Genomic DNA, 26,087 nt, shown 5'->3' with positions numbered 1-26,087 from the left:
AGTCTTTCTTCAGAAAACATACCGCGCTGTGCAAACGAAGTAACCCAGATTCAAATAAAATATTCGCAAAACATACTGCACGACTGAGTCATTATTATTCCACCAAATCAAAAACCACTTCAATCTTCCATTAAACAAACAAAGAAAATTCAACTCACTCATTCAAATTTAATCAAACACCATGTTCAAAAATTCCATTTCCAGATACATTTGGTGGGATTCTAAACAACCCCATCTAATTTTTTTCTCCAGAAAAATTTTCATCATTTTTTTCATCTCTCTTTTCGTGGGATTAAAGAAAGGAACGAAATTATGGCACCCCTTTTTGAGTATTTTGTAGTTTGTGGAATTGGCCCTGAAATTCGTACTTTAGATGGAAGTAATGGTTATTATGGCATGAATTATGTGTATGAACCTTCTCTTATTGATCAGTACCCTCGTTCTGATCATTCTCTTTATGCTCCTTTACCTCCAGAGCTTCCTATGGTGAGTTGACTCACTTCAATTTTACATTTTTTTTGGGTTTTTGATTGGTATTGTTAATGTGATTTGTGAATTTGATGGGGTTTTGTTTTTAAGGAAATTTGATGGGGTTTTGTTGTTGCATGAATTGGTAATTTTTTTTTTTTAATTTTTTTTTGCTGATTTTTCATGAATTTAATGGAATGTTGATTGATTGGATTATTGGGATTATTGCATAAAGATGGAGCGGAAAACATTTACAAGCTTGAATTATAAATTAAGGGATTATATTGAAGTGGTTGATTGATTGGTGAAGAAATACTTGATTTTCTCTGATTACCTTTTGTTTTAAATGTCTTCCAAAATTGCCGTGACTCGAGCTTAGTGTTAGTGTCTGATGTTGAGAAACTAGGAGATACATTAGTGTAAACAATGGCTCAATTGATAATTTAATATGGACGTAATGTTAGTGTTCCGAGACAAATAATGTGAGAAACTTGTTTTTCTCTAGTTATAGCCTATAGGTGGTAATGAACTTATAATCAGCAGCCAGTTCTCGAATGCTGTATACTATAATCATTCTCTATACAAAGGAGAATTATGAGATAATGGAAATTGATTCTTTTATTGGTTCTACAATTGCAGTGTGTTATGCCTGCAGGGGTTGAGTTCTATAAGTCAGGCTTGGATGCTAATGATCCCCCAAGTTATCCTCGGAGCTATCCCATTGTTTTGACTGGTAAAGTTGTTGAAATTTTTGGTAGCAACAGATTCTATTGCTTTTTCATGTGCTTTATTCAAATTTATCTGAGTTTCCCTAGAGCCATATATTAAAAAAAAAAAAAAAAAAAGCGAAGAAAAGAAGAGATGCATCATGTCCATAATACTTTGCGGAATTCATAATATATGTAAAAAAAAAACACCATAAAAAACTCTAAATAAGGGTTTGAGTTTCATAAAATGCAGCTAGGAATAAAAAGAACATTATCTCTTTTGAGTACTTCTCAACAGTTGGTACCCACTTATGTCCTTGATCTGGCCATTGTGTATGGTCAAAAGGTGAAAAATTGTATTTCAGATTTGGCACAAGACATTCCAATATTACTATATCCCATGTAATTAATAACAGTGTGCTGCTCTTGAATTCTGAAACTCATTTTCTTTTGAATTTATTTGTTTGGCCACAAGGTAATGATGGAGAAATGAATGGAAGGTTCCCTTGAGATTGTAAGAGTAAGGAGAGATTATCATTTCCAGGAAATGTGAAAATGCTTAATAAAATATCTGTGTCACACTTCCTCATAAATTAAAGACAATATTTATAGTGAAGCTACAGGTTATTCTTGAGAGGGTGCAAAAGCCTTTAAATTGGTTCATATTTATTTGGATTTTTTCCTGTCTTATTGTAGTACAAATTACAGTAGTAAATAATAATGGAAAAAACAAATGAAAATAACACGAGTGTAATCAGGCAAAGCGAGAAAGTTTAGAAATGCTATTCATTTTAGCCAATCAATTTTAGTAGTGAAGCTTTCCTCTGTATATTGTTTCCCCTTACCCAATCACGCAACTTTTGTCCATTAACTAGTGTTTCAATTTTACATTTAATTCATGACTCAATATTCTCTTAATTAAATTTTATTTTTCATATCATCGTTTTTTGCATTTTGTTTTCAAAAGAGAACATGCAATATGATATAGCTTAGTGGTAAGACATCTAGTGTAAGAACTTGAGGTTGCATGCTGAAATTTTGTATGAGTAAGGTCAAATACGATCCCTAAACTAACGTATTTGTAGCATTTTAGTCCCTCAACCATTGAGTGAGGCAATTTAGTCCCTCAGCCACCAAGGAGTACTATTTCCGGCTAAATAGTTTGGGACCTTGTTTAGTCATCAATAGTTTAGGCGCCATTTAAATGTATGTGGTAAAATTTAATTATTATTTTGTTTATAATAGTTTAGGGACTTGTCAAATTAATTGATTAAAGAGAATAGTTTAGGGACTATAAGGTTGACTTGGCAAAAACAGTCCTATCAAAAGTAGTTTAGGGACCTTCCAAAACTTTGGAAAGTGGGTTTAAAAAAAAAGGCTATTGAACTTTTTTTTAATGAGAGAAAACAGGGAGTATTATTAAAAATAAGAAGAATATAAACCTTGAAAGTGACTTTTCAGCCTCAAAGAAGAAGAAAAAAAAAAAGCTCCATTGTTAAGTTTGTGTGGGAATTTGGAGAATCATCCGATCAAAAGGAGAGGAAAATCATATGAACTTTTGTGAAGCATGGTTTGAATGTCTTTGAGTTAGATTTCGATGTATTTAAGTAGGTGATTAATCTGATTATATGTAGCTGAATGAAGCCTAATCTTCTAGCATTTGATCATACAACAATATATATTTTAATTTGTAACATCTATTTTTTTTACAGAACGAATTTCAGGATAGCTTGCTTACTAATATGTTCCTAAACTATTAACTGATTTAGTTTGTTAGCATTTTTTTTTCATGCAATCATAAGCATTTTTTAGAGAAATCCCTAAACTATTGATGACTAAGTAGACAAAGTCCCTAAACTATTGCCAAGTATGCATTGTAAGCCCCTAAACTATTGATGACTAGGCAAGGTCCCTAAACTATTTGGCCAAAAATAGTACTCTTTGATGGCCGAGGGACCAGTACCTCACTCGAGGGACTAAAATGCTACAAATACGTTAGTTTAAAGACCGTATTTGACCTTAACTCAATTTTGTATATACCATTTTTACAATTTTTCTAATGTTGACACGTAGACTTGCTTTGGAACACCTTTTAATTTAGTAGAGATATCTTCAAATTTTTCGATCACTATAAAAGATCACAATTTGAAAATATATTGGGATAAACAACGGTGAAATTTATGGTGTCGGTATGTATGTTGACGATTCCTTTCATATGTGTGATTGGGTAAGGGGTTTGTTCTCAGGGGCCGTTTGGTTCGCACGAGGGAATCGGAATGGAATGAACAAAGGGAAAGGAGAAGAATGAAATGAAAATACCCTTTTTTTGCTTTGTTATTTGTTTTTAAAACAAGGGAATCAATCCCACCACCACACCACCACCACCACCACAACCACCACACCACCACACAATTCATATGGTTTTCATCATTCCCAGCCACGAAATCCCTCGCCGGCCCTCCCCCTCCCCTCGCCGGCTCTCCCCCTCCCCTCGCTGCCCTTCGCAAACTCTCCCCCACCACTCGCTGGGCCCAAAACGACGAATCTCACCCTCAAAAAACCTCCCTTAGGGTTTTCGGAGGTTTTTCGAGGTAGGGGAGGGGTTTTTGGGCGGCGAGGGGAGGGCGTTTTGAGCGGCACACGTTTATCGGTTGGCGGCGAGGGGAGGGGAAGGGGTGGCTAGGGTTTCGCGGGTGGTGGGAGAGAGATCGGGGCTAGGGTTTTGCGGGGCTAGGGGTGGTTTTTGCGTGGGAGGGGAGGGCGGCGAGGCTTGGGGGAAGGGCGGCGGTGGTCGGGGTAGGGGCGGTGGTGATCGGGCTGGTTTTCCGGTGGTGTTGGTAGGTGTGAAGGTGGTGATGTGGTGGTGTGAAGGTGGGTAGGGAAAGGGAATGGGAAAGTCTAGGGGGGTGGGGAATGGAGTTGGAAGGATTTGGGGTAATGGGGAGGGTAATGGGAATGATTAAAAGTGCTAAACAAACATCAACAAAGGGAATGGGGCCAGTTGATTCCCATTCCCTTTCCTGATTACCCCCAACCAAACGGCCCCTCAATGTAATTTTTCAGCAGCCTCTTAAGAGACTACTTGATGTATATTGTTATTGTAGTTAGTGTGTTGAAATTTTAATTTTCCTAAAGGGCTTGCCTTTTTATATATTTATTTATCTTTTATTTTTTTTTTGTAACTTTGCGGTTTAGATTTCCTCATTAATTTGTGTTTGCATATTTTTCAGCGGGTGATGGGTCCAAAATTTATGTTAGCTGTATTGCTTTCCGGGATCCTGTTGATGAGGACATTGGTGAAGCATATGGTATACCACTGAACTCATTTGCTGGAAAGTGTATTTCTCTGGTTTCACGAATACCCTGTTTTTGTGTACTTCGTGATGCACTCGAGGAGATATTTGCTCTTTGCTTTTCTACTAGAGGAAGTTGGTGAGTAGGTTGTGAGGGTAAACTTTGATGATGCTATAAGATCACTATTTCTAGTTGAATTGTGTGGGATAGGCATTTTCTCATTTTTATAATGTGTAACAGACGAACAACCTCATCCACATATTACTTTCAGATCTGACAAGTAACATTTGGAGCTTATGAAAAACTTAAATTCTTTTGTATACATCTCGTTTTGTCAACTTTGACGTGAGATAATCATTTATATTTCAGCAAGCCACTTTGGGAGGTTATAGCGGCTATAGTCTCCAAAGTTCCTCTGCCCACACCAGGAATTAATAGAGTCTTGTTTGCAATTAATAACTGCTTGATCTCTGTTGAGGCTCCTCCAGAATACGGCCTTCCCCCTGCCGATGTATGAATTCACAGAACTTTATTCCTCTCTTATAGACTTCATGCATGACCTATCTTTTCTGTAGTTTAGTTATTAACAAATATTCAGAAGTTGCAAGTTTACAATCTTTGACAAATGTGCTCAATTCATGCAGGTCTCCTTTAAGTCATTGATAGAATCCCTGGATGTTCATAACATAATTATACTTTTTACAGCAGTATTGCTGGAAAGGAGGATCTTGCTTCGATCAGATAAGTACGTGATTTGCTACAAAAATTGAAAGTTATATTCTCCCTCATTATAATAAGGTTAACAGAAATAAGATGATAAGTTTTGTAACAAAAATAAAGTTATGTGCTGACAAGTTTGCGACAATCAACAATTAACAATAATGAATAATTAGGGCTGCAAACGATCCGGGCCGAGCCAAGTTTAGTCTGTTCGAGCTAAACTTGATAAGAACTATTCGTGTTCGAACTATCTTGAGCTTGAACGAGCTTTTAAAAATCTTGTTCGAGCTAGGCTCATTAAAAATTTGGCTTGTTCGAGCTTTTTTCACGAACGTACTCGTTTGCATTTTGAGTTTAAGTTCGAGCTTGAAAGAGTCTAAATTGAGCTTGATTAAATAAACGAGCCTTAATTTATCATTCAAAAAATGGTTTCTTTCAAATTTTAACAAATCCATTTAATTTTATATAAGATGTTTATATTCTTTCAATAGAAAAAGGTAATAACGGAGTTTTTAAGTTTTTACATGATGAAATAATTAGTACTATATACAAATATGTATGAATAAAAGATATATAAATTTTTTGAATTTTAATTGGGCGTGAAAAAACTTAGGGAATTTCTCTTTGGTGAACTCCGACTTTTTCATTTTCCAAGTGGTAAACGTTTTCAATTTTTATTATCAATGGTAAACCTGAATTATTGCTTACCATTGATAAGTGTTATTTTAATAAAAATCCTTAACTATAGTTAGTTTTATTTTATTAATAACTAAATTATTATAAAAATATTTTTTTTTAAAAAAAAAAAAAACCAAACCCCTCCCCCACCCAACCAGCAGCCTCTTCCCTTTGCCGGAGGCTAGGCCCCCGCCAGCGACGCACTAAATCCCCCACCCTCGGCCGGCGAACACCCAAACTCCCCCAACCTGGGCCGACGAACACCCGAACTCCCCCATTCCCCACTCTTGCCCACCCACCCCTTCTCCATTTCTCCCCAATCCGACACCCACCTCTACCCCAAACCGCCCTAAAATCCACCCCAACCCTTCCCCGAAATTACCCCTCTCCTGTTTTTCGGACACCCAAAACCCTAATCACCCCCCTCAAACCATTATAAAACCCGTAACCTCCCTGAAATTCATTCTACCCATTTTCTAGGGTTTCGGATTTTAGGGTGGTTTCGGGTTTTAGGGTGGTTTCGGGGTTTTAGGGTGGTTTCAAATGGGTTTATTGGGTTTGGGGGGCCGAAAAACTGGGAGAAAGGGAGAGAAGTACAGTCGGCCGCCGATGGTTGGGTAGGGGTGTCGGTCGCCGATAGGAGGTGGAGGGGCTGGCAGTTGGTGGGGGAAGGGGTGGTTAATTTTTATTTATTTTTTTATTTTAGTATAATTGTTAAAAAAATGATTAAAAACCTAACTATAGTTAAATGTTATTGTTACAAAAATAAAAAAACCTAACTATAGTTAAATAATTAGATTAAATCATTATTAAGGTTACCAATTGATTATTCATTCTATTCGGGGGTTATCATTGACAATTAATTTTAAGTATGTTTACCACTTGTAAAATTAAGTAATTGGAGTTCACCAGTGAGAATTTCCCAAAAACTTATATATTGACTTAACCGAGTTGTTCATGAACATTACCGAGTCGAGCATGATGTTGTTCGAGCTTTGTGCATCTATTTGACGAGCTTAAGATTTTTGTTCAAGCTTGTTCGTTTAACAAATGAGTTTTGACCAAGCTTTGACCGAGCTTGTTCGCGAGTGGTTCACGAACGTATCGGCTCATTTACACCCCTATGAATAATGAAGAACAAGCAAGCCACGAAACAAAGAAGATTTTACCGTGGGAATCCGAGTGCCCGAAGAAAACCCACCAATCCACTATAAAACCTTGATGATGATGATGAATACAAGCTCTCAAGTACATCTTGAAAGTTCATACCTCTCAATTCTCTCTCTCTTAAACCTTAAGACTATGAGCAACAATAAGACTTTATTTTTCTCTCTTTAATCTTTCATCATATTGTTCTAATAATGATTTAACATGAGTATATGCTAGCGTGTTAGGCATAAGAAACAATCCTACAGTCACAAATAAGTCACGCAGCTAAAATTGCAACACCTCAGAAAATAGGGGGTGGAAGTTCACGTGAACCCAGCTGAGCCCAACTTGCTTGGATCGTATGATTCCATTTGACTTGTGAGTTGTGACACTGCAATTTGATCCTTTAAGGTACATGCAAGTAATTATCATCATCGGTTACTACACAGGGACAAGATGTTTATAGCGTCGATTCATTGTAATAAGAGATGTAGATTGAAAAGAATGATAGAGAAGTAATACTTGTGATGGAATGGAAAGGGGCATGACTGAGGACTGACCTTAAACAATTTGAAGGACTAAGATTCTTAAAGATCGAAGGAGCATGTGCCATAAGTTATGTCACAGTGTCGAGTGTCAACATTAGCCATCTAGCTGTTGTAATTGAACTAGCCAAAAGAGGTTGAGTTGTAGATGGGGCAAAGGCCTATACAGATAAAAAAAAGTGAATAAAACAAGACGAAGAATTAGACAATTTGTGGCAGGTATATATATTTCTTATCCTAATTTGACTTATCCATCATATTTTCTTTTTATCTTTTGTAATAGGTACACGCTCCTGACGCTTGTGTCTGAGTCTATTTGTCATCTAATCTATCCATTTCAGTGGCAGGTACGTTTGTTTTACAATGCTTTGGTCATTATTTGATGCTACCTTTATAGGAGTTGATATGTAACCTTGCCTGTGATTTATTGATGCCATTCTAGCATTTCTTGTCGAGATGATAACAACGCAACTCTCTCTCTTTGACCGTCAAAAGTTAAATAAACTGGTTATACTGTTGATTAAGAAATGTCACTTGCTCATAAACATTTAGAGATAAAAATTTGCTGTTGATTATAGTGAATGCATTCCTCATCATTATTGATAAGTAGATGGTAAGCTGGTCACAAAGGAAAAAAATGGAAACTTAAGCTTATCAACAGTTTATTTTCATAGACAAATACTAACTTATCATTTTTTTTAATATACTTCATTTTAATTATATGTATTACAACTACCTGCTATATTCTGTAAGAACTTAGAAGAACTTGGCTGATGTTGATGTTGGTATATGTTGTTGTCTTAAAAATTATGCCAGACATTTCCTCTAAATTTAAATTCAACTTTGTTTCCAAAAAAAAAAAAAAAAAAAAAAAAAATTAAATGGAACTCATCCATTTTTCATTTTATAATGACTGAATTATGGGTTATGAGTTTATGACTGTAAGGTGGATCTGTCAATACTCCCATTTGCGAGGCTCCATGGCCTCATGGGTCCTGGAAAAAGGGTTTCTATTCCTTAACTTGTTTAACTTCTTTCTTAGAGACTGTTCTGTTATAAAGGAACTTTTTAATTTTATTTTTATTTATTTATTTATATAAAGTCTTCAACTTTTCTTAGTGCTAGTTGAATGGGATTTGTGTTTTCTTGTTGTTGAGATGTGAGTACTCAAACCATAAAGCCTTCAATTATGCTAAGTGTATTCTTTCTAATATAAAGTATCATAATAACTGATTTCTAGTTTCTTTTATAAAGAATGTCTACATTCCGTTACTCTTCTCAAAAGGAGTGGATTACGTTGATGCTCCAACTCCATATATCATCGGCCTTCATTCAAATGTTGATACATCTGGACTTTCAATGGATGGTGTAAGTTGTTATTATCAAATGCAGTTCCTTTTCTCTATTACAATTACCCCAATGTCTCTGTTTTTCTCGACTTATTAGTGACTTTAAACAGTTCAGTGCTAAATATTTCTTTTCTGAGGAAAATTTAAAGCAGATTTCAGTTTCTTGTATAGGTTGTTACTGTTGATATTGATCATAACTGTATCTCCACATCAGAGGAAATACCTCCTATACCCGAACCAGAGTTAAGCTTGTTGCATGCTGATATAAAAAAGCTATTGTATCCAGATATGATGTCTATAGACGAGGTTAATACTGGCTTTAGAGAACTATATATGAGAAGCCCTAAAGTTGGTGCCAAACCTTGGGGAAAGGACCATGACCTTCAACTAAGGTAATATTACCATTCCTAATGAGGTGCTTATTACATAATATGAATCTAGAAAACTTTCTTTGGTAGTGTCGATTTGTTGAACTCTCGAGTTTCTTCTGTAATTTTATTTTATCTTATCATTATCAAATCAAAGCTTCTCAACCCTGGAAATAAGGTCCTTTCAATACTATATTTTCATGATTAAGAAGCTTTAATATGATAATAGTAATATATCATACGGTAAATTTGCAATTTGATTTACAGATGTTGATACTTTTGACATAAAATCTGAGTTTGAAGCATCAGTTCTGCGAATGTCTGCTTGTTTTTGTCTTATTTCTCAAACATGTCCACTTGACTGTGTCTCTAAAGAATACAGTTTTGGTGTGGAAATGTCATATACTGTATGTGAATTGTTCCTGATGCTTCATTATTTTCTGTTTCTGACCGTTTTCAATGGTAGAAACCTTGAAGTGATTCAATGATAGTTTTATTCAATTTATCTCTCTACTGCTGTTACCATAGCTGTCTGATTGGATATAATGGACTCTGGATTCCATCTTGTATTTGAGCTGTAAATGAAACTATGAAAGCCAACAGAAGCATCATTTGTGGTGATGCCTAAACACTTTTTTATTTCACCTCCATCAAAGTATCATATTATCATTTGATATTTTAACATCTTGAATATTATTCTATTTAATTCTTTGTAACTGGTTATATATTTAGAGAAAAAGTAGAATATGTCGCATAGTGAACAGAGTATGTAAGAATTGCAGTAGATCAAGGCAAGGGTTGCATTATTGTGGTGCTCTTTAGATCTGATTGTCGCACAGTTCATTTGAGAATCTTGTTCTAGTTGTATTGTTAGTAATTTGGATATTCCTGACATATTTGAATGATTTATATGTGTTTGATAAGACATCAAGCTAATACGTGCCTCGACTCTGTATTTTGTATTGGCTTATGCAGGCTTATATTCCTGAAGTTCTTTGCAAGGGTTTTATCGGGATACCACAATTTCATTGTATGTTTTGTACTTCCAACCATGTTGTCTATCTTTCTCTTTCTACACAGTTATACTGCTTAATGTGTCTCATGAGTGTCTGAATCTAGAATGTTACGAATAGTTCTCAGGACCACTGTTTTAAACTGCAGAGATTGCTCTTGTTCTGTCTCAGGTAAATAGCACGGAATGTACCTTTGATGCTCAAGCATTTACAATGCATTGGTGTCGTTCAAATAATCAAGAGCCAGATCCTATGGTTTGTTGTTTTTCTTTGGAAGTCCTTTGTCCTTTTTTTTTTCTTATTTATTTGGCTATTACAATTCTGTAATGAAAGTTGTTTATTAAAGTCTGCCTTTTATTTTTTCCTTTTCTTTAGAGTTATTCCACTGCCAAACATTCCATCTTTGTCATTTGGTTCTTCTGATTGCAGATATATACTTGTATATCTTTTGTGGCATTATTTTCTTCAACATGGGGGTAGTTCAATACTTGTGTAAGTTGCAGTATTATTAAGACCGTCTTGTACATACTGTAAAATGGTAGAAACTGCATAAGTGCCTGTAATGTGTTATTTCATTACATCTTCCTGGATTCTTGTCCTATGAGAAATTGAAGCTTAAAGACAGATTAAAACTTGTGCTTTGATGCCTTTATAGATACATTAGACCTTAAAACTTTATCTATTAAAGGCAGGCTTAACTACATAAGTTTGTCAGAATATATAAGCACTTGTTCGTTCCATAAGAGTTACTCACAGCAAGTAAACATTGTAACGGGTGTTTTGTAGAGGTAGAAATGGTTATAGAGTAAGATGAGAGAGAGAAAGAGAGAGAGATGCTGGGTTGAAGAGCATTTTTATAGCTTATGCAAGAGTTGTTTTCCCAGTCTTGCTCTGACTATTCTACACTTCTTTGGTCTTCCTTTGTTCAATTGGAGCCTCACTTTTTCATTTAAAAAATATATAGTAGACTACTAATCTAGATTTCAGATGTAAGAATAGTGAGGTGAGTGATTTCTAAGGTTGAAGATGAATTTTGTTTGATAATAGCTTAAATCTTTGAAAGTGAAATTAAGGGCGTGGAATAAGGAAGCTTTTTCTGCAGACTCGACGATTTCATGAACTTTGGATGTTAAATTTGACCCATAAAAACAAGTTCCCTACCTTTTTCCCTTACTTCGATGCAAGAGTGTTTGAATAATACTAAGTTAGATTGTTAGCCAACTAACTTTTGATTCTCCCTCTCCCCTCTCAAATTGTTTGCTTATCACCTAGTATCTTTTACCGACTCTACCTTCCCTTGTAAATTGTTTCAACACTTCAATGTAATGTTTTGATGTTCATTAAATTATAGTAGTATGTAATGCTCTACTGAATGAAGTCTGCATTGCACATCTGCACTACAATTTCTTCCTGACAGTACTAAAAATTAAGACATCATAAGATTGACTAAAGAAATTATTCTTAGTTTATTTAACTGTAGAATTCCAGAGCTGTCACAACTATGTATTCTCATATTGAAAATTGCTGTTTATGCCAGGTAGCTGAATTTCTACTTTCTCAAGGGTTTTCTAACTACATAGAAAAAGTTTTGTCATCTGGTGGAAGCAATGACAACGTCCTTGATAAGTTGATAGATGCAATTGGGAGCGATGAAAGTCTTATGTCTGTCTATCCATCATCTCATTCAGACTTAATTATTATAACCATACCAGATCCTATAGACGGAGTTATAGGTACTTTATCCAATCTAATTCATAAATGAATGACTTAGCCAGTAAAGAGTAAACTACTGCTCATAAGTTGAAGGTTTAATGTACATTTCTTATTGTGTAGGTGGTGCTAAATACACATATTCTAAATTTCCTGCTAACATTAGAGGAGAAGAGGAAGATGAAAAGAGGAAGCAGATCCTAAAAGACATTAAAGACAAAGATGTAAGATCCATGGTTAAAAGGGTTTACTTGCACAAAACGTTGCAACATTTGAGCATTTTTCTAATGGTCGCTTTTACTATAAAACCCAAAATTAATTTTGTTTACAATGTGCCTCTCTTAGTTTTTGACTTTACCTTTGATGAATAACTAAAAATACTGTTAGCCAGTTGATAAGAAGTCATATGTAGTTTTTTTTATTATAACTTTGGGATCTGGTTAGTTCTTAATTTTCAATTTAAATAACTTATCTAAGGCTGCACATTGTAAAGGATACATCAAAAGAATCTGTTTACACCTAAACGAATGTTGTTTTAAAGTGTTCATACTAGTTACTATATAATTGCAATAATTGGTTTTTATATAATTTGGTCACAGGATGAGGAGAAAGGATTGATCTTGGACATAAAAGTAAAGCTGCAGGTAATTCAAAAAACTTCTTGGTCCTGTTTGAATTTTCCCACGTAGCTTTTGTTGCATGAATATTCTCTTTGATTCATAAACCATAATTTCGACAGTTTATGTGCATTTATTTCTATCCAGCTGTGATGAATATACGCGGAATTAAGCAACTGATTGCAGGGAGGAAAGTTACAGCAGTTGCTGTTAGAGATTCTAAGTAAAAATAAGCTTTAAGGCTTACAAAAGACACTTTCCCTGGCCATATTGTGAAAATGACATAATTGTTTAGTAATATCTCGCCTTTAATAGTAAATAAACTGCACAACTATTGTTTAGCCAGTCTAGATCACTTATGATTACATATGATCAATTTTGATTACCCTTAATTAGATTATATTTAAATTAATTTAAAGAAGTGCATATAAATGAATGGGCAAATAAGTACATCCTCAAGTCCAGACTCCCTCTGTTTTTCTATTATAAATCACTTGGTGATGCGCGGAGTTTTAGGAGTAATATAATATTGTCAGAATGAGTAATTTATAATAGTAAAAGTAAGATAGGGACCATGAAAGAGAAAGTATATGAGAAAGAGTAGATATGTTTATTATTTAAGTTGGGACCATGGGAGAGAGAAATATGATAAAATAATTTAAGTGGGATTCAAAGGAAGAGAAAGAAATGATAAAATATAGTATAAAGTTACCTAATATAGAAGTGATGCATTTTAAAAAAAAAAAAATAACACCCATAAAAGGAAAGTGATGCATTTTAAAAAGAACAGAGGGAGCAACTTTTATTTGTTTGAAGTGAAAAGAGAAATTGTTGGTTGTAAGACATCCTTTTTTTTGTTTCTTCTTTTTTAAAAGGTACAAATAAGGCATATGGTGTGATTGTGTGTGTGTGTGTTAATTTATGGAGCTCATAGACTATGTATAACATCACTTTCTTTTATCTATTTAATTCATAACTTGTATTTTGGAAAACGATTCAACAGTTCCTTCTGTCTTTTAATTTCATGACTTATCCTTATTCAAGGTAACTGCTGGCGTGTGTAGAGTTTTAAATCTTTTAATTGTTAATGTGACTAAATTGTATAGAACCTGAAAAATGTTCCTCTATGGCTGTGATGTTAATGTCATTACTTTCTGATCTAATGTGCAAGAGACTATATACTTCCTCCGTTTTTTAATACTTGCAACACTTTCTTAAAGTGGAAATGTCACATACCCCTTTTACAGCTCATGGCCCACTTAATTATACTCCTAACAATCTCTCAAGTCTCAACCCATATTCAGTGTTTTATATTATGTGAGACCCACTTTTCTAAATACTGTGAAAAAGTGTGTTGCAAGTATATAGTTTTCCTTTTTTTCTGTTGTTCCCTAACCCTTGAATCCTGGCTCTATAGGCTAAATAATCCTGGGTTAGAAGCTTGTTGTGATTCAGGTTGTAAACTTGTAACTATGTCGCGGTCATGTTATTTAGGGATTGTGGATTTCTCTTCTGGATCTTGGAGATGCAGATGTCATTCTTTCATCTGATGAATATGAGACAATTCTTGGTATGTTTCCTCTCAACAAGTCAACAGTATCAGGTAAGACTTTTGAAGCCAGAACTGATTGGTTATGGTTTGTCATATTTGCAGCTTTACTTGAGACGGATGCCAAAGGAATTGTTGGTAGAACCTTGATTGAATGTATAAGAGATCACATGACTGCTGTAAGCATTTATGTAGAATATTTTTCTGAATTATAGTCCAGATAATGTGCTCATACTTTGTTTTTATGCTGTTAAGGGATGGAATGGTCAGTTGTCCGAAGAACAGTTTGTTGCTGTGAAAGAAATGGTAATGTTTTTTTGTCTAAATTTTTACATACAATTGGTGAGCAAAAATTGTAGATATCAAGTCATTGCTCATCTTTCCATCTATCCCTCGCTATACTCGTGTCAAAATTGTTGTTTGTGTTTGTGTTTGTGTTTGTGTGAGAGTGGTTCTTCCCTACCTTTTAAAAAGTATGAGATAACTCTTATGAATAGCGCTTGGACAAATATATCCTCTAAAAAGTTTATTTACTTAATTGCCCCCATTAATATTAATTAGCTGTTTTTTTAAAACTCATAAAAATGGTGTGCGGACATTTATACCCCTAAAAATATTTATTTACATATTTTCCCTCATTATGCTACTAACAACTAAAGTTGTGATGTAAGGCCAAATTAAAAGAGCTTCCCGAATATACCTAGATATGGCGCACACATCGCACGCGTTAGCCACCCTAGTTACATAAAGTATAAGAGAGACTAGATAGTTATTGAAAACCTTGCTCAATTATGGCTTGCAACCGATCTACCCTGTTTCTCTTTCTTATTGTACATATTATAGGTGGCTATTTACTTTGTGAGCTTAAAATTTCAGGTTAAAGAACTTATTACATGTGCGACCTACCAAAACGACATGCCAACTTTGAGAGAGGCGCTTGAAGTTTCAGCGGAGATGTATAGGAAGGATTTCAATAATGTTTCAGACTATGTCCAACGTCACCTCATTTCTTTATCCATCTGGGAGGATACAGGGTATGTATTTTTCCCCTGATAAGTTTACTAATACTGTTGATGTCAAATTAGTTTCAGGCTAGAGTGGCAGTTTGTATAATGTAGTCAAGTGCATAGTTGATACTTCTGTTCTTTGAACATTGTAATGTCTCATTTTATGAGATTTTCAAATTTATTGCAATGTTACCTTGTTTGCACATGATTTCCCTCTGCTCTCCTCATAACATGGTGCCTTTCATTTAATATCTCTCTCACTCCTTACCACATGGGCTCCTAAATATCATGCGTCCCTTACATATTGCAACACATAGAAATCTTTTGCCAACACTTACTCTTCAGCCATATGATTTGTCTATCTTAATGTCCTCATTAATCTGTCTAGACACGAACACTTCAAATTCAATTTGGTTCCAGTTAGTTTTAAGCTTTAATTACATAAGTCATCTATGTTGTTTTTTTTTTCCTTTTTTGTTTCTCGTCATTTATTTTATTTTATTTTTTATTGTTGTTAGTAAACTAGGTTCCAATACACACTAATATAAGTAACATATACCACGATTGGTAAATTAATTTGATAAACATGTACTTAGGGAGAATCAAGTTTTGAGCTTTCTTGGAGAAAAGATAATCGTTTGTAGCTTTATTATGATTGAATTATTTTAAATAAATACTCTCTCCATCCCAGACAGTTCGGACAATTTTCTTTTTTGTCTGCCTCTGTATATTGCACACTTTATTTGGGAAATACCTCACTATTATTTTATTGCATCTCTCTATCCATTATATTCTATATCTACTTTTTCAATAAATAATACCCCACTATCTTCAATCACATTCACTTTCCTATTAAATAACAATTGATAATGTCTCAACTTATCATCTAACCTCTATGGCTAAATAAGTGTTCCGTCTATTTTGAATGGAGGAAGTAATAGTTTAAGTAGGAATCTGTGAAAACAGGGAAGTTTTTAAGGAATTTGTTGCATTAAGAAATGTTCAATTAAAAAATTTCTGAGATTTATTTAACATTAGGAGAATTTTGAACATAGATTAGATTCATCATTTTGGTAGAGTTCTGAGTTTTGCGACAGTAATCTTGTAAGAGTGGCAGCTTCTTGTGTCATATCATTTTTTCTCCTTTATTTTTTCTCCTTTATTTTTTCCAAAGTTGGGAGAAAGACTTACATGGTTTTTTTGGTAAGGCGGGGGCTTCAAGCCCGATTTCAGGTTTTTTTCAAATTTTTAGATTTGTGCTTATTAGATAGATATAGACTGATATGAGGGACACCTAAGTTAACTAATTATGGTGTTTTCCTTTGATCACGAGGTTATTTGAAATAAATATGTCAAGCCAAGGGAGATTTCACCTCAATTAGTGCTTCCTAAACAGATCTAAATTGTTACTTTAGTGGAATACTACTAGAGGGGGGGGGGGGCGTTGAATTGTAGTTAGGGAGAATTTAGCTAACTTTTCGCGGAATTGATAAAACTAAGCTAAAGGAACTTTAAAGAAACACAGAGAGATTTTACGTGGAAAACCTCTTGGCCCTAACAAGAGGAAAAACCACGACCACTTGGGATTTTAGGAAAGATTCTTCACTATAATAGGGCAAACAACCTATTACAAGCTAAAGGATCAATCTTCAAGTTCCTCTACGAACTTGACGTTCCTAGCAGCAAGTCCCACTACTTGCCACTCTTCTCTTCTTTATTCTCTTCTCTCTCTATCTCTACTGACTTCTCTTAGAGTTCACTTAAACTCCCAATTCCCCAATTACAACATTTGAAAGACAAAACTCTAGTGAAAGTAATTAAGAAAGTTAACAACTTAAGTAGAATGCGACTCTTGACTCTTTTAGAAAACAAGAAAGATAGAAAGATATGATTGAGCAAGGTGAAGTATTCCAGAAAAAAACTTTGATTTTTATAGGAAGACATAGCTTGATCAAAACGGCACAACTTCCTCCACTCACACCACAACTGCTGCACATCAACACCACTTCTTTTTCCACTACTACCAGAGCTTCAATCATGTCCTAAAAACCAGGGCACTTTGAATCTCTTAGAAGCAGTTTCTACGTGAGTGGTGAAGACTAAATCAACAGATAGTTGCGCAAGTTTAGGAAGTTAGTTTTTCTAATCTTTTTCAAATATATTTTTTCCAAAATAGGAGATATTAATTTTAAGGATAGAATCAGAAAAGATATTTTCAAAACCATATTTCCTATTTTCTAGCAATTAATAAAATTCTATCTTTTGACAAATTCAAATCGCATTCTACTCATCATCAACTTCTAATTAATCTCATTTACATGAAACCTAAAACATAGAATTATTTTAGACTTCAATTTCTCTAAGAAGTCTCTGAGTCTTCTTTTCTTAGCTTCTGCTCCGAAGCTCCAGTTCCCTCACAGGAACACTGCAACATGTCTTTTAATCTTTTAGCTCGTGTTCCTTTGCCTTGAGTTAATCCTGCAATTTATTATAAACAAATTATAAAACTGATCAAGGCATTAGTCCTTTTATTTGTCTTGTGTTATCATCAAAACATCAAGGGCAACAATATTCCCCCTTTTTTATGATGACAAACAAGGCAAACAGATTAGAGCAGAGATAAAATTAAAAGACAAGTAAACTACTGTAAAGCAAAACAAATGATAGAAAGGAATGAAAAGAAAAGTTTTTATACCTGACTGAAACACAAAACTTTGAAGTAGAGATGGATGATAAGTTTGTAAGTAGTTTGCCTGTATACTTTCCCCCTTTTGGCATTATCAAAAACACAATGTATATAGCAAATTATCTCAAGCACAACACCATAACATGGTCTAATGATAAGGCAGAGAGCATAGAAACAGTCCAAGCAGAAAATATGCACAAAATAATAATAAAACATCCATCCAAAACCAATGTTAAACATCGGCCAAAGTGCACCAAATTCACAAGCTCACAAAAAAACAAGTAATCCCTGTTTTAGTTACAGACCCAAAAGCAAAATATAATTGTTCAAGATCAGCAAAATAAAAACAAAGTCATCATCATCATAAACTGGAGTCTTCTTTTCTTAGCTTCTGCTCCGAAGCTACAGTTCCCTCATAGGAACACTGCAACATGTCTTTTAATCTTTTAGCTCTTGTTCCTTTGCCTTGAGTTAATCCTGCAATTTATTATAAACAAACAACAAAACTGATCAAGGCATTAGTCCTTTTATTTGTCTTGTGTTATCATCAAAACATCAAGGGCAACATAAATTTTTATCTATAGTTACGCTTTTCCTGATGAGATGTAATATAGGGGATGGATTATTTCTGTAATCATTTTGAAGTACTCATGCCTTCTCGTCCTTTTTGCGTAATTGTGTGATCATTTTGCAGGTTTTGGGAAGCATTCTTTGAAAGTCTGATGGAGCAATCTTTACGCAAGTAAATTCCCCATCTTTTCATGATCTTTTTGTGATTGTTTTCTTTGGAAGTGGACCTTCCTTTGATCTCTTTATCATCTCTAGTAAATAATTTTATTTTATCATTTGCTTACGGTTGCAGCTAATATGTTGAGTTCAAGCAAACTGAATTTGTAGCTGCCCTTTTTGCTCTTTACAGTAATTAAACTAACATTTCAGAATCCAAAACGGAATCTGCTAAATTTTTTGGCAACTTATATCCATTAACATTTCAAACTTAACTTATATGCTCCAACATGTCTCTCTGGAATTTTTTCATAGTATTAACCTGCCTGATAATGTGGCATTACAACAAAATAATTATTTAGTGAGGCCTTCAAGACTGAAATTTAGCTGGAACTGTCAAATAGGTTCATTTCGGTTGAATAATTCTAATTTTATGTTGGGTTTGAATTTGGGTTGATTTTGGGTCAACTCCACTTAGTTGTTTTTAGTTAGTTCTTTGGGATTCTGGCAGCCAAAAGTTTCCTTAAGACCATGGTAATTGGTTATAGATCTCGAATTATGGATTATAGTCAAGCCGATATTGTTGTTATTCTTATACAAATTTATACTTTAGATTTTGTAATTTACAAATATGTTAGCCATAAAATATAATAATAAATAAATACTTAGATATGTTGAATCCAAAGGAAAATATATTTAGACCTATATATTAATTATATTAATTTTATGTATATCCAACTTGCATGTGAAAAAATAATAACAATCACAATTTTTATATATTTTTATTTGTTTAAATTCATATGAGACCAAAATCAGATCAAAATATAAGTTTAAATAAAATTAGATAAAAAAAATAAGTTCAAGTCAAAGCAGATTAGATTAAAATTATTTCAACCACCACCCCACACGAGAGACATGTGTTCCCAATTGGTTGTAGTCTTTAAAACATGAAATAGGTCTTTCTTTAACTTTTTATAACTCCTAAAGAGAATTCTGATGGCATGGATCTCCAATTAGATGAAGCTGATGCCATGTGACTGATGTAGAGAATGAAATATTCTTTTTCCTTCTGGTTTACATCCTGCCTTTAAAATTTAACTAATTCCACAATGTTTATGGTTCAGGTCTTCCAGTAATGAGAGCCTCATTATGTCACAACTGATCTTGATAGCATCACATATGGTACTTGTAAACATTTTGTTCTCACTTGGTAATGCGAACTGTATTATTAACTGACCAGATATGTAATATTTTCTGTTTACATTCAATTGGAAGGGTGGCTTGGGTATGGCTGATACAGATGCGTGGCCAATTATACAAAGTATCGCACAGAAAAATGTCAGTTATGAGCATTATGTGAGTGCTAACAATTTCTGTAATGTCTTCTCACTCCACAGCCATTAAATTTCATTTGCATGTAGCCAGTCATCTGTTCATTCCTAGGAATGGTTAAATAGCATTTCAAGTAGCATTGGGAAAAGTGCTATGATCATCTAGTATTCTGATTGTTTGGAAGGAGTATATATCCATTATTCTTATGCAGTTGTTTTGACAAGACTACCTCCATAAAATCTCACTATTCTACTTTTAAAAAGAAACTTTGATCCCTTAGTTTGTTTGCCTATTCATACATCAAAGTATCAAACCCATCATTATCATTTTCTTCCAGTGTATTTCTAGCTTTCAAGTTTTAACCATAAGTTCCAGATATTTGTTTTTTCTGTAGGTTTTTCCCATCAAGCATTTTTCAGAAGCTTATCCATATTCTTGAGTTATAATCAATTAATCATCCGATATGAGCTAAATGTATTGAATTGTTTCAGATACAACTTAGAGGGTACCTTTCATATGTTCATCAGCTACAAATGGTTTACTGGGGGATATCTGATTTAAAGGCTCAATCATTGTCTTCTTCGGGTTTTCAATCCCCTCATTTTCGAGATGCTACAGTAGATAATCAACCTTCCAAGGCATCTACTATTGCAAAAAATTGGGTCAGGAGCATGTTTGGGAGGGAATCAGTGCTAAAAGTAAACTCTTTCAGCCATGCTCGTGGCTGGACATTTGAAACCGAAACAGCAGGTATTGCCACACTCATTCCTCCAAAATGTTGTTTATTACAGATTACTGTATTTATCAATCGAGACATTAATTTTTTTGTGACAATCATACTTCGTTCTATGCCAGATGTAACTGAGATTGGTACACCCCGCAAACAAAATTTTCCAAATCCGGGACAAAGGAGAAGTCAAACAAATGTGCGAGTTCTTAAAGGCCATCTTAAAGCGATTACTGCTTTACATTGTGTCACAAGAAGAGAGGTTTGCGATCTGATTGGTGATCGTGAAGATACAGGCTTCTTTATAAGTGGAAGTACTGACTGCTCAGTAAGTTACTAAGTTAGTTGATTGTTAAGTTTTGTTTTGGAAAAACTCCCTTTTAAGACTGATATTCTCTTATGATTCTTGCTTAAGCAACATTCATATTAGGGCCAATCTTTAGATTTGTTCGAGATATAGTATTGAATCATATACATTTTTACTACAAGTTGCATTTTTGGGCCATGCATCAACTCCCAATATTATTAATTTTTTTTTATATTTACAGTGTGTTTGGATAAAGAAAGGGGAAGAAAAAGAAGGGGAGGGAGGAGAAGAGGAGGGGAGGGAAGAATGGTGAGTTTTCCTTCCAAATCTCTCCATTGATGGAGGGATCAATTTCCTACAATTTAATTCCCCCATTTCTCTCCCCTCCAATTCCCTTCCATCCTCATATGTTTTCCAAATGAAATATACCCCATCTCTCCATTTCCCTTCCCTTCCTTTCCCTCCATTTCCTTCAATCCAAACGCACGGTTAGTGTCTGTGTTTACAACACTTTCTCCTCCACATCACCCTCTAAAGATGGAGATTGGAGAGAGTAAAAAAAAATAATATAATTGCCTTGTGCCAATAAAATTGACAAAAGCATTTTCTGGCATTTATTGATGATTGTGTTAATCTTCAAATCCGTATAACTTAAATCAATCAATTAAAGCCTTAATCTCATAAGTGGGGTCGGCTACATGAACAAAAAATGATTATTACTTAAATGGTAAAAAATATTCAATTATTAGAAACAGATAATTCCATGAAGTAAATTAATCATAAGATGATAAAAAATATTCAATTATTAGAAACAGATAAATTCTATGTAGTAAATTAATCACAAGATTAAAAATGATAATCTCTTTTGGTTTATGTAGCCGACCCCAATTATGGGATTAAGGCTTTGATTGATTGATTAAAAAATAATCATATGAAAGGTAATCAAACTGTTCAAGATTAATCCAAATTCCATAAAGTACATGGTGAATAATTACTTTGAGTTATATTGCTCATCTTTCACTATCTCCTTCAATATCCAGGTTAAGATATGGGATCCTAGTAGTCATGGTTCTGAACTTCGCGCAACATTAAGAGGTCATACAGGGTAATCATCTGACTTCTTTATCTATCGTTTGTTTTCTTCATGTGCTTCACAGGGTGAAAAGGAATTTATTTTTCCTTGAAGATCTTATTTCCTCCAAAAGTTGTGTTCCTTTGTAGTTATACTTGTCTTCCTTAATCATGGCCAAATTTGTTGTCTATATTTCTTTCTGCATAACATCATGCTTCCTTTCCAGTGCTGTCCGTGCAATAAGTTCCGATCGAGAAAAGGTGGTATCAGGGTCTGATGATCTGTCTATTGTGATCTGGGATAAACATGAGTTTATCCCTCTTGAAGAGCTTAAGGGGCATGAGGCACAGATTAGTAGTGTCCGCATGCTCTCAGGAGACCGTGTCCTTAGTTCTGCCCATGACGGAACAGTCAAAATGTGGGATGCCAGAAATGGTAGTTGCATAGCTACAGTTGCCCGTTGCCCAGGTTCTGTTCTTTGCATGGAATATGATGATTCTACTGGAATCTTGGCTGCTGCTGGTAGAGATAATACTGTGCACACATGGGACATCCGTGCTGGTAAGCAAGTCCACAAACTATCTGGCCACTTGAAATGGATCCGTAGCATCAGGATGGTGGGAGACACTGTGATTACTGGAAGTGATGACTGGAGTGCTAGAATTTGGTCAATTTCAAGAGGTTCTTGCGATGTAATTTTGGCAAGTCATGGGGGGCCAGTTCGGTGCGTTGAGTATTCAGCTTTGGATGGAGGGATTATAACAGGCTCTGATGATGGCTCGGTTAGATTCTGGGAAAATTCTGCTTACAACATCGAATGTACTAAAAATATAAATCTTCATAGTTCAATATTGTCTATTAATGCTCAAGAGCAATGGTTGGGGATTGGGGCTGCAGATAATTCTATGCTGCTATATCATCAGTCTCAGGATAGATCAGGTGGGTGGCAGCTGTACAGGACTTCACATTTTTCAGCTTCCGTGGTTAGATGTGTAGCTTCAGACCTTGACCGGAAGACAATCTGCAGTGGAGGTCGTGATGGTCGACTCAGGCTATGGGATGCTACTATACATATCTAACAGTACACTGATTTTTGAATTTTGCTAGTTCGGCTACATTTGTGGTTTTGGTGGATGTAAAAATCTGTTTTCAGAGGAAAATTAGCGATTGCAAGAAAGGTTTTCATGGTTGGCGACTAACACTCCCTCCCTAAAACCTATGCATGAAGAACATGATCTTTTAACTCTTACAAAGGATTGTACGCTTTGTTTTTGGGTATGGGACTTAGTGAGTTATATTAACGTCCCATCATTTGGTATTGTTGAAAATCTATGCAGTGTTAGTTGCGCAGAGCCAAAGTGAATGCTATGCAAACTATCCTTTCATCCTCTTATGAAGAACTGGCTTCGATTTTACTACACGACCTGCTGTTAAGTTTAAAAATTGAAGATTTGCTTATTACACACTTGTATACTTGGGACATGATAAAAATTATGTAATTAATCTGTTAATCATATTCAAAAAGTAATTTATTGTATATGACCAAAATTCAATCATCTTTAAAATGGCTACAACTATGTTCAATTTTGATGGGTTTATATATTCTTTGTTGGTCAAACTTAATTAAAATGTTTTTTTTTTACAAAAATCATTTTTAATTTTGAAGATCTTTATTTATTTCATAATTAATTTCAGTATTTATTACTCCCTCTGTCTCTCAATGATAGTCTCTTATGTGAAATTTTCACGGGAATTAATAAACATAAATAACAATTACGGAGTAGTAAAAGTACATTGTAAAGGTAAATTTACTAGTACGCAAAAAAAAATAGAGAGAGAAAGTAATAAAAGTACATGGAAAAGCAAAATTTATACAGCAAAGTTAAATTTGCACAAATATCGTTGTAAATTGGAGGAAATTTTGGTAAAATTAATATTAATGGTGATTGAAGAAAGCAAATGAGATTATCATTTTGGGACTTAAAATTGGCTATAAGGAGGACGTTTTACCAAATTGAGCTTTAAACGGAAACTATTTACGAAAATGGTTGCGTGGCAAAACTATTTACCAAACTAAGCTTCCAGCATAAAACGCTGTCCGAGACAGCGTTTTATGCTCTGGTATTTTTTAAAAAAATATTCAGTTGGTAAAACGCCGTCTCGGACAGCGTTTTTACCTTTTGTATTTTTTTAAAAAAAATTATTAACAATTGTATGTTGAACATAAAACGCTGTCTCAGACAGCGCTTTATGTACTACATACAACGCTGTCTGAGACAGCGCTTTATGTGTGGTACATTGTTGATAATTATTGATGGTGATGTGGTACATTGTTGATGAAATTGTTCATGAAATTGTTGAAGTTGTTGATAATTATTGATGAAATTGTTCATGAAATTGTTCGTCGTTGGAGGTGATCTGATGCAGGGCGTCATGGATCCTGACGATCCGTACATGGTGTGGTACAGGCGTATCACATGACGTTTCATCAACCCCAGCTACGCACCACCATCCACACATTACCATCCAGCATATGACATCATTAGCGGATATGTGAGTTATTTTTATTCTACTCATTTTCATCAATTTTCAAATTTGTATACCATAGATCTGACTGATCGATGATTACTGCAGGCGGCGGATATGGTGGCGATGGTTGATGCATTGTCAGTCTCCCTTGAATGCGGACCTACTAGAGCCCAGGTCGAGCAGGTGCGAGATATGGGCGTCGCTACCTTACAGAGATATGGTCACGCTCATCTCGTCCACCGGCGGGACGGTCATGATGGCCACTCACAGTTCGAGCTCGGCCAGAGCAGCGGTGGATGTGATCCTACGTCACCCAGACACGCAGAGGATTACAACATCCACAGTATTGCGCCCTCTGGTACCCAGGAGGACCCCTCGTCCAGCCAGCTGACTCCCCCACCGCCCCGAGACCCATTCACCACCATTACTCATTACAGGCGGCGACGTGTCAGACGGAGGGCTGACACACAGGAGGCAGAACCTTTACCCCGAATAAATGAGTCGGGCTAGTATTATCTGTTGTATTGCCTGTTATTTTGTGGAATGATGTACATAACACTTATGAAATTAATATGATAAATGTTTTTTGAATGACTCCGTGTGTGCTTTGAAGTTTAGTTCCTTATTTGTCTAAATCGGACTTATGTTAGTCAAAATAGATCATTCAAGGGCCGTGGTGGTTAATTTGGTGGTTCATGGTGGTTGGACTGTTGTTGGGGTGTTTGGAGTTTTCTAAAGTGCTTAAGGTGGACGGAACTCCCAGAAGGTGGTGGTAGGTGGTGGTCGACAGTGGTGGGACGGTAGGGGTTGGTGGTGAGGGTGGTTGTACTGTTGCGGGGAGTAGTTGGACTGTTTTAAAATGCGTAAGGGTGGTCGAAAGTGGCGGGAGGTGGTGGTCGACGGTGGTGGGACGGTAGGGGTTGGTGGTGGTTGTGGTGGTGGCTGTTTGAAGGCTGGGGGTGCTGTCTGCAGGGTAGAAATGGAGCCTGCATGCAGGATGTTGTTTTCTGTCTCCAGCAGAAAAGCGCTGTCTAAGACAGCGCTTTATGTTCAACATAAAGCGCTGTCTCAGACAGCGTTGTATGTAGTACATAAAGCGCTGTCTGAGACAGCGTTTTATGTTCAACATACAATTGTTAATAATTTTTTTTAAAAAAAATACAAAAGGTAAAAACGCTGTCCGAGACAGCGTTTTACCAACTGAATATTTTTTTAAAAAATACCAGAGCATAAAACGCTGTCTCGGACAGCGTTTTATGCTGGAAGCTTAGTTTGGTAAATAGTTTTGCCACGCAACCATTTTCGTAAATAGTTTCCGTTTAAAGCTCAATTTGGTAAAACGTCCCTATAAGGAACTATTAATAAGTAGGGGTGAGCAAAAATTCAGGGTACCCTAACCTGGAACCAGAGCCTGTAGATCAGGTTCCGGTTTCGGGTAATAAAATTGGAAACCTGTTGCAATAGGTTATGGTTTCGGGTGATAATATTTTAGACCTGGAATTTGTAGGGTATCTGTTTAGTGTGAAAATACCCC

The 26,087-nt window shown here is 35.2% G+C and overlaps 1 protein-coding gene and 1 long non-coding RNA gene across 2 annotated transcripts; both read left to right on the top strand.

Moving 5' to 3' along the window:
• On the top strand, positions 1-23,415 carry LOC110724255 (DENN domain and WD repeat-containing protein SCD1-like). The gene is made up of 24 exons (XM_021903676.1): positions 1-486; positions 1,108-1,201; positions 4,406-4,607; positions 4,839-4,980; positions 5,114-5,214; positions 7,845-7,908; positions 8,816-8,929; positions 9,082-9,302; positions 10,254-10,308; positions 10,463-10,546; positions 11,829-12,024; positions 12,125-12,225; positions 12,601-12,645; positions 14,113-14,188; positions 14,273-14,346; positions 14,423-14,473; positions 15,044-15,201; positions 18,555-18,602; positions 19,711-19,768; positions 19,862-19,942; positions 20,410-20,668; positions 20,774-20,973; positions 21,993-22,057; positions 22,251-23,415. Exons 1-24 carry the CDS (start codon positions 313-315, stop codon positions 23,101-23,103), a joined length of 3,516 nt encoding a protein of 1,171 aa, XP_021759368.1. The 5' UTR covers positions 1-312; the 3' UTR covers positions 23,104-23,415.
• A 972-nt stretch (positions 23,416-24,387) lies between these two features.
• On the top strand, positions 24,388-25,147 carry LOC110724028. The gene is made up of 2 exons (XR_002511816.1): positions 24,388-24,577; positions 24,659-25,147. It is a non-coding gene; the product is annotated as an uncharacterized LOC110724028 (long non-coding RNA).
• The last annotated feature ends 940 nt before the right edge of the window (positions 25,148-26,087 follow it).

The sequence above is a fragment of the Chenopodium quinoa genome, unplaced genomic scaffold (assembly GCF_001683475.1).
Source record: "Chenopodium quinoa cultivar QQ74 unplaced genomic scaffold, ASM168347v1, whole genome shotgun sequence".
Lineage (NCBI taxonomy): Eukaryota > Viridiplantae > Streptophyta > Magnoliopsida > Caryophyllales > Amaranthaceae > Chenopodium > Chenopodium quinoa.
The sequence above is the reverse complement of the archived record's forward strand: the minus strand, read 5'-3'. Positions and strand labels throughout refer to the sequence as shown.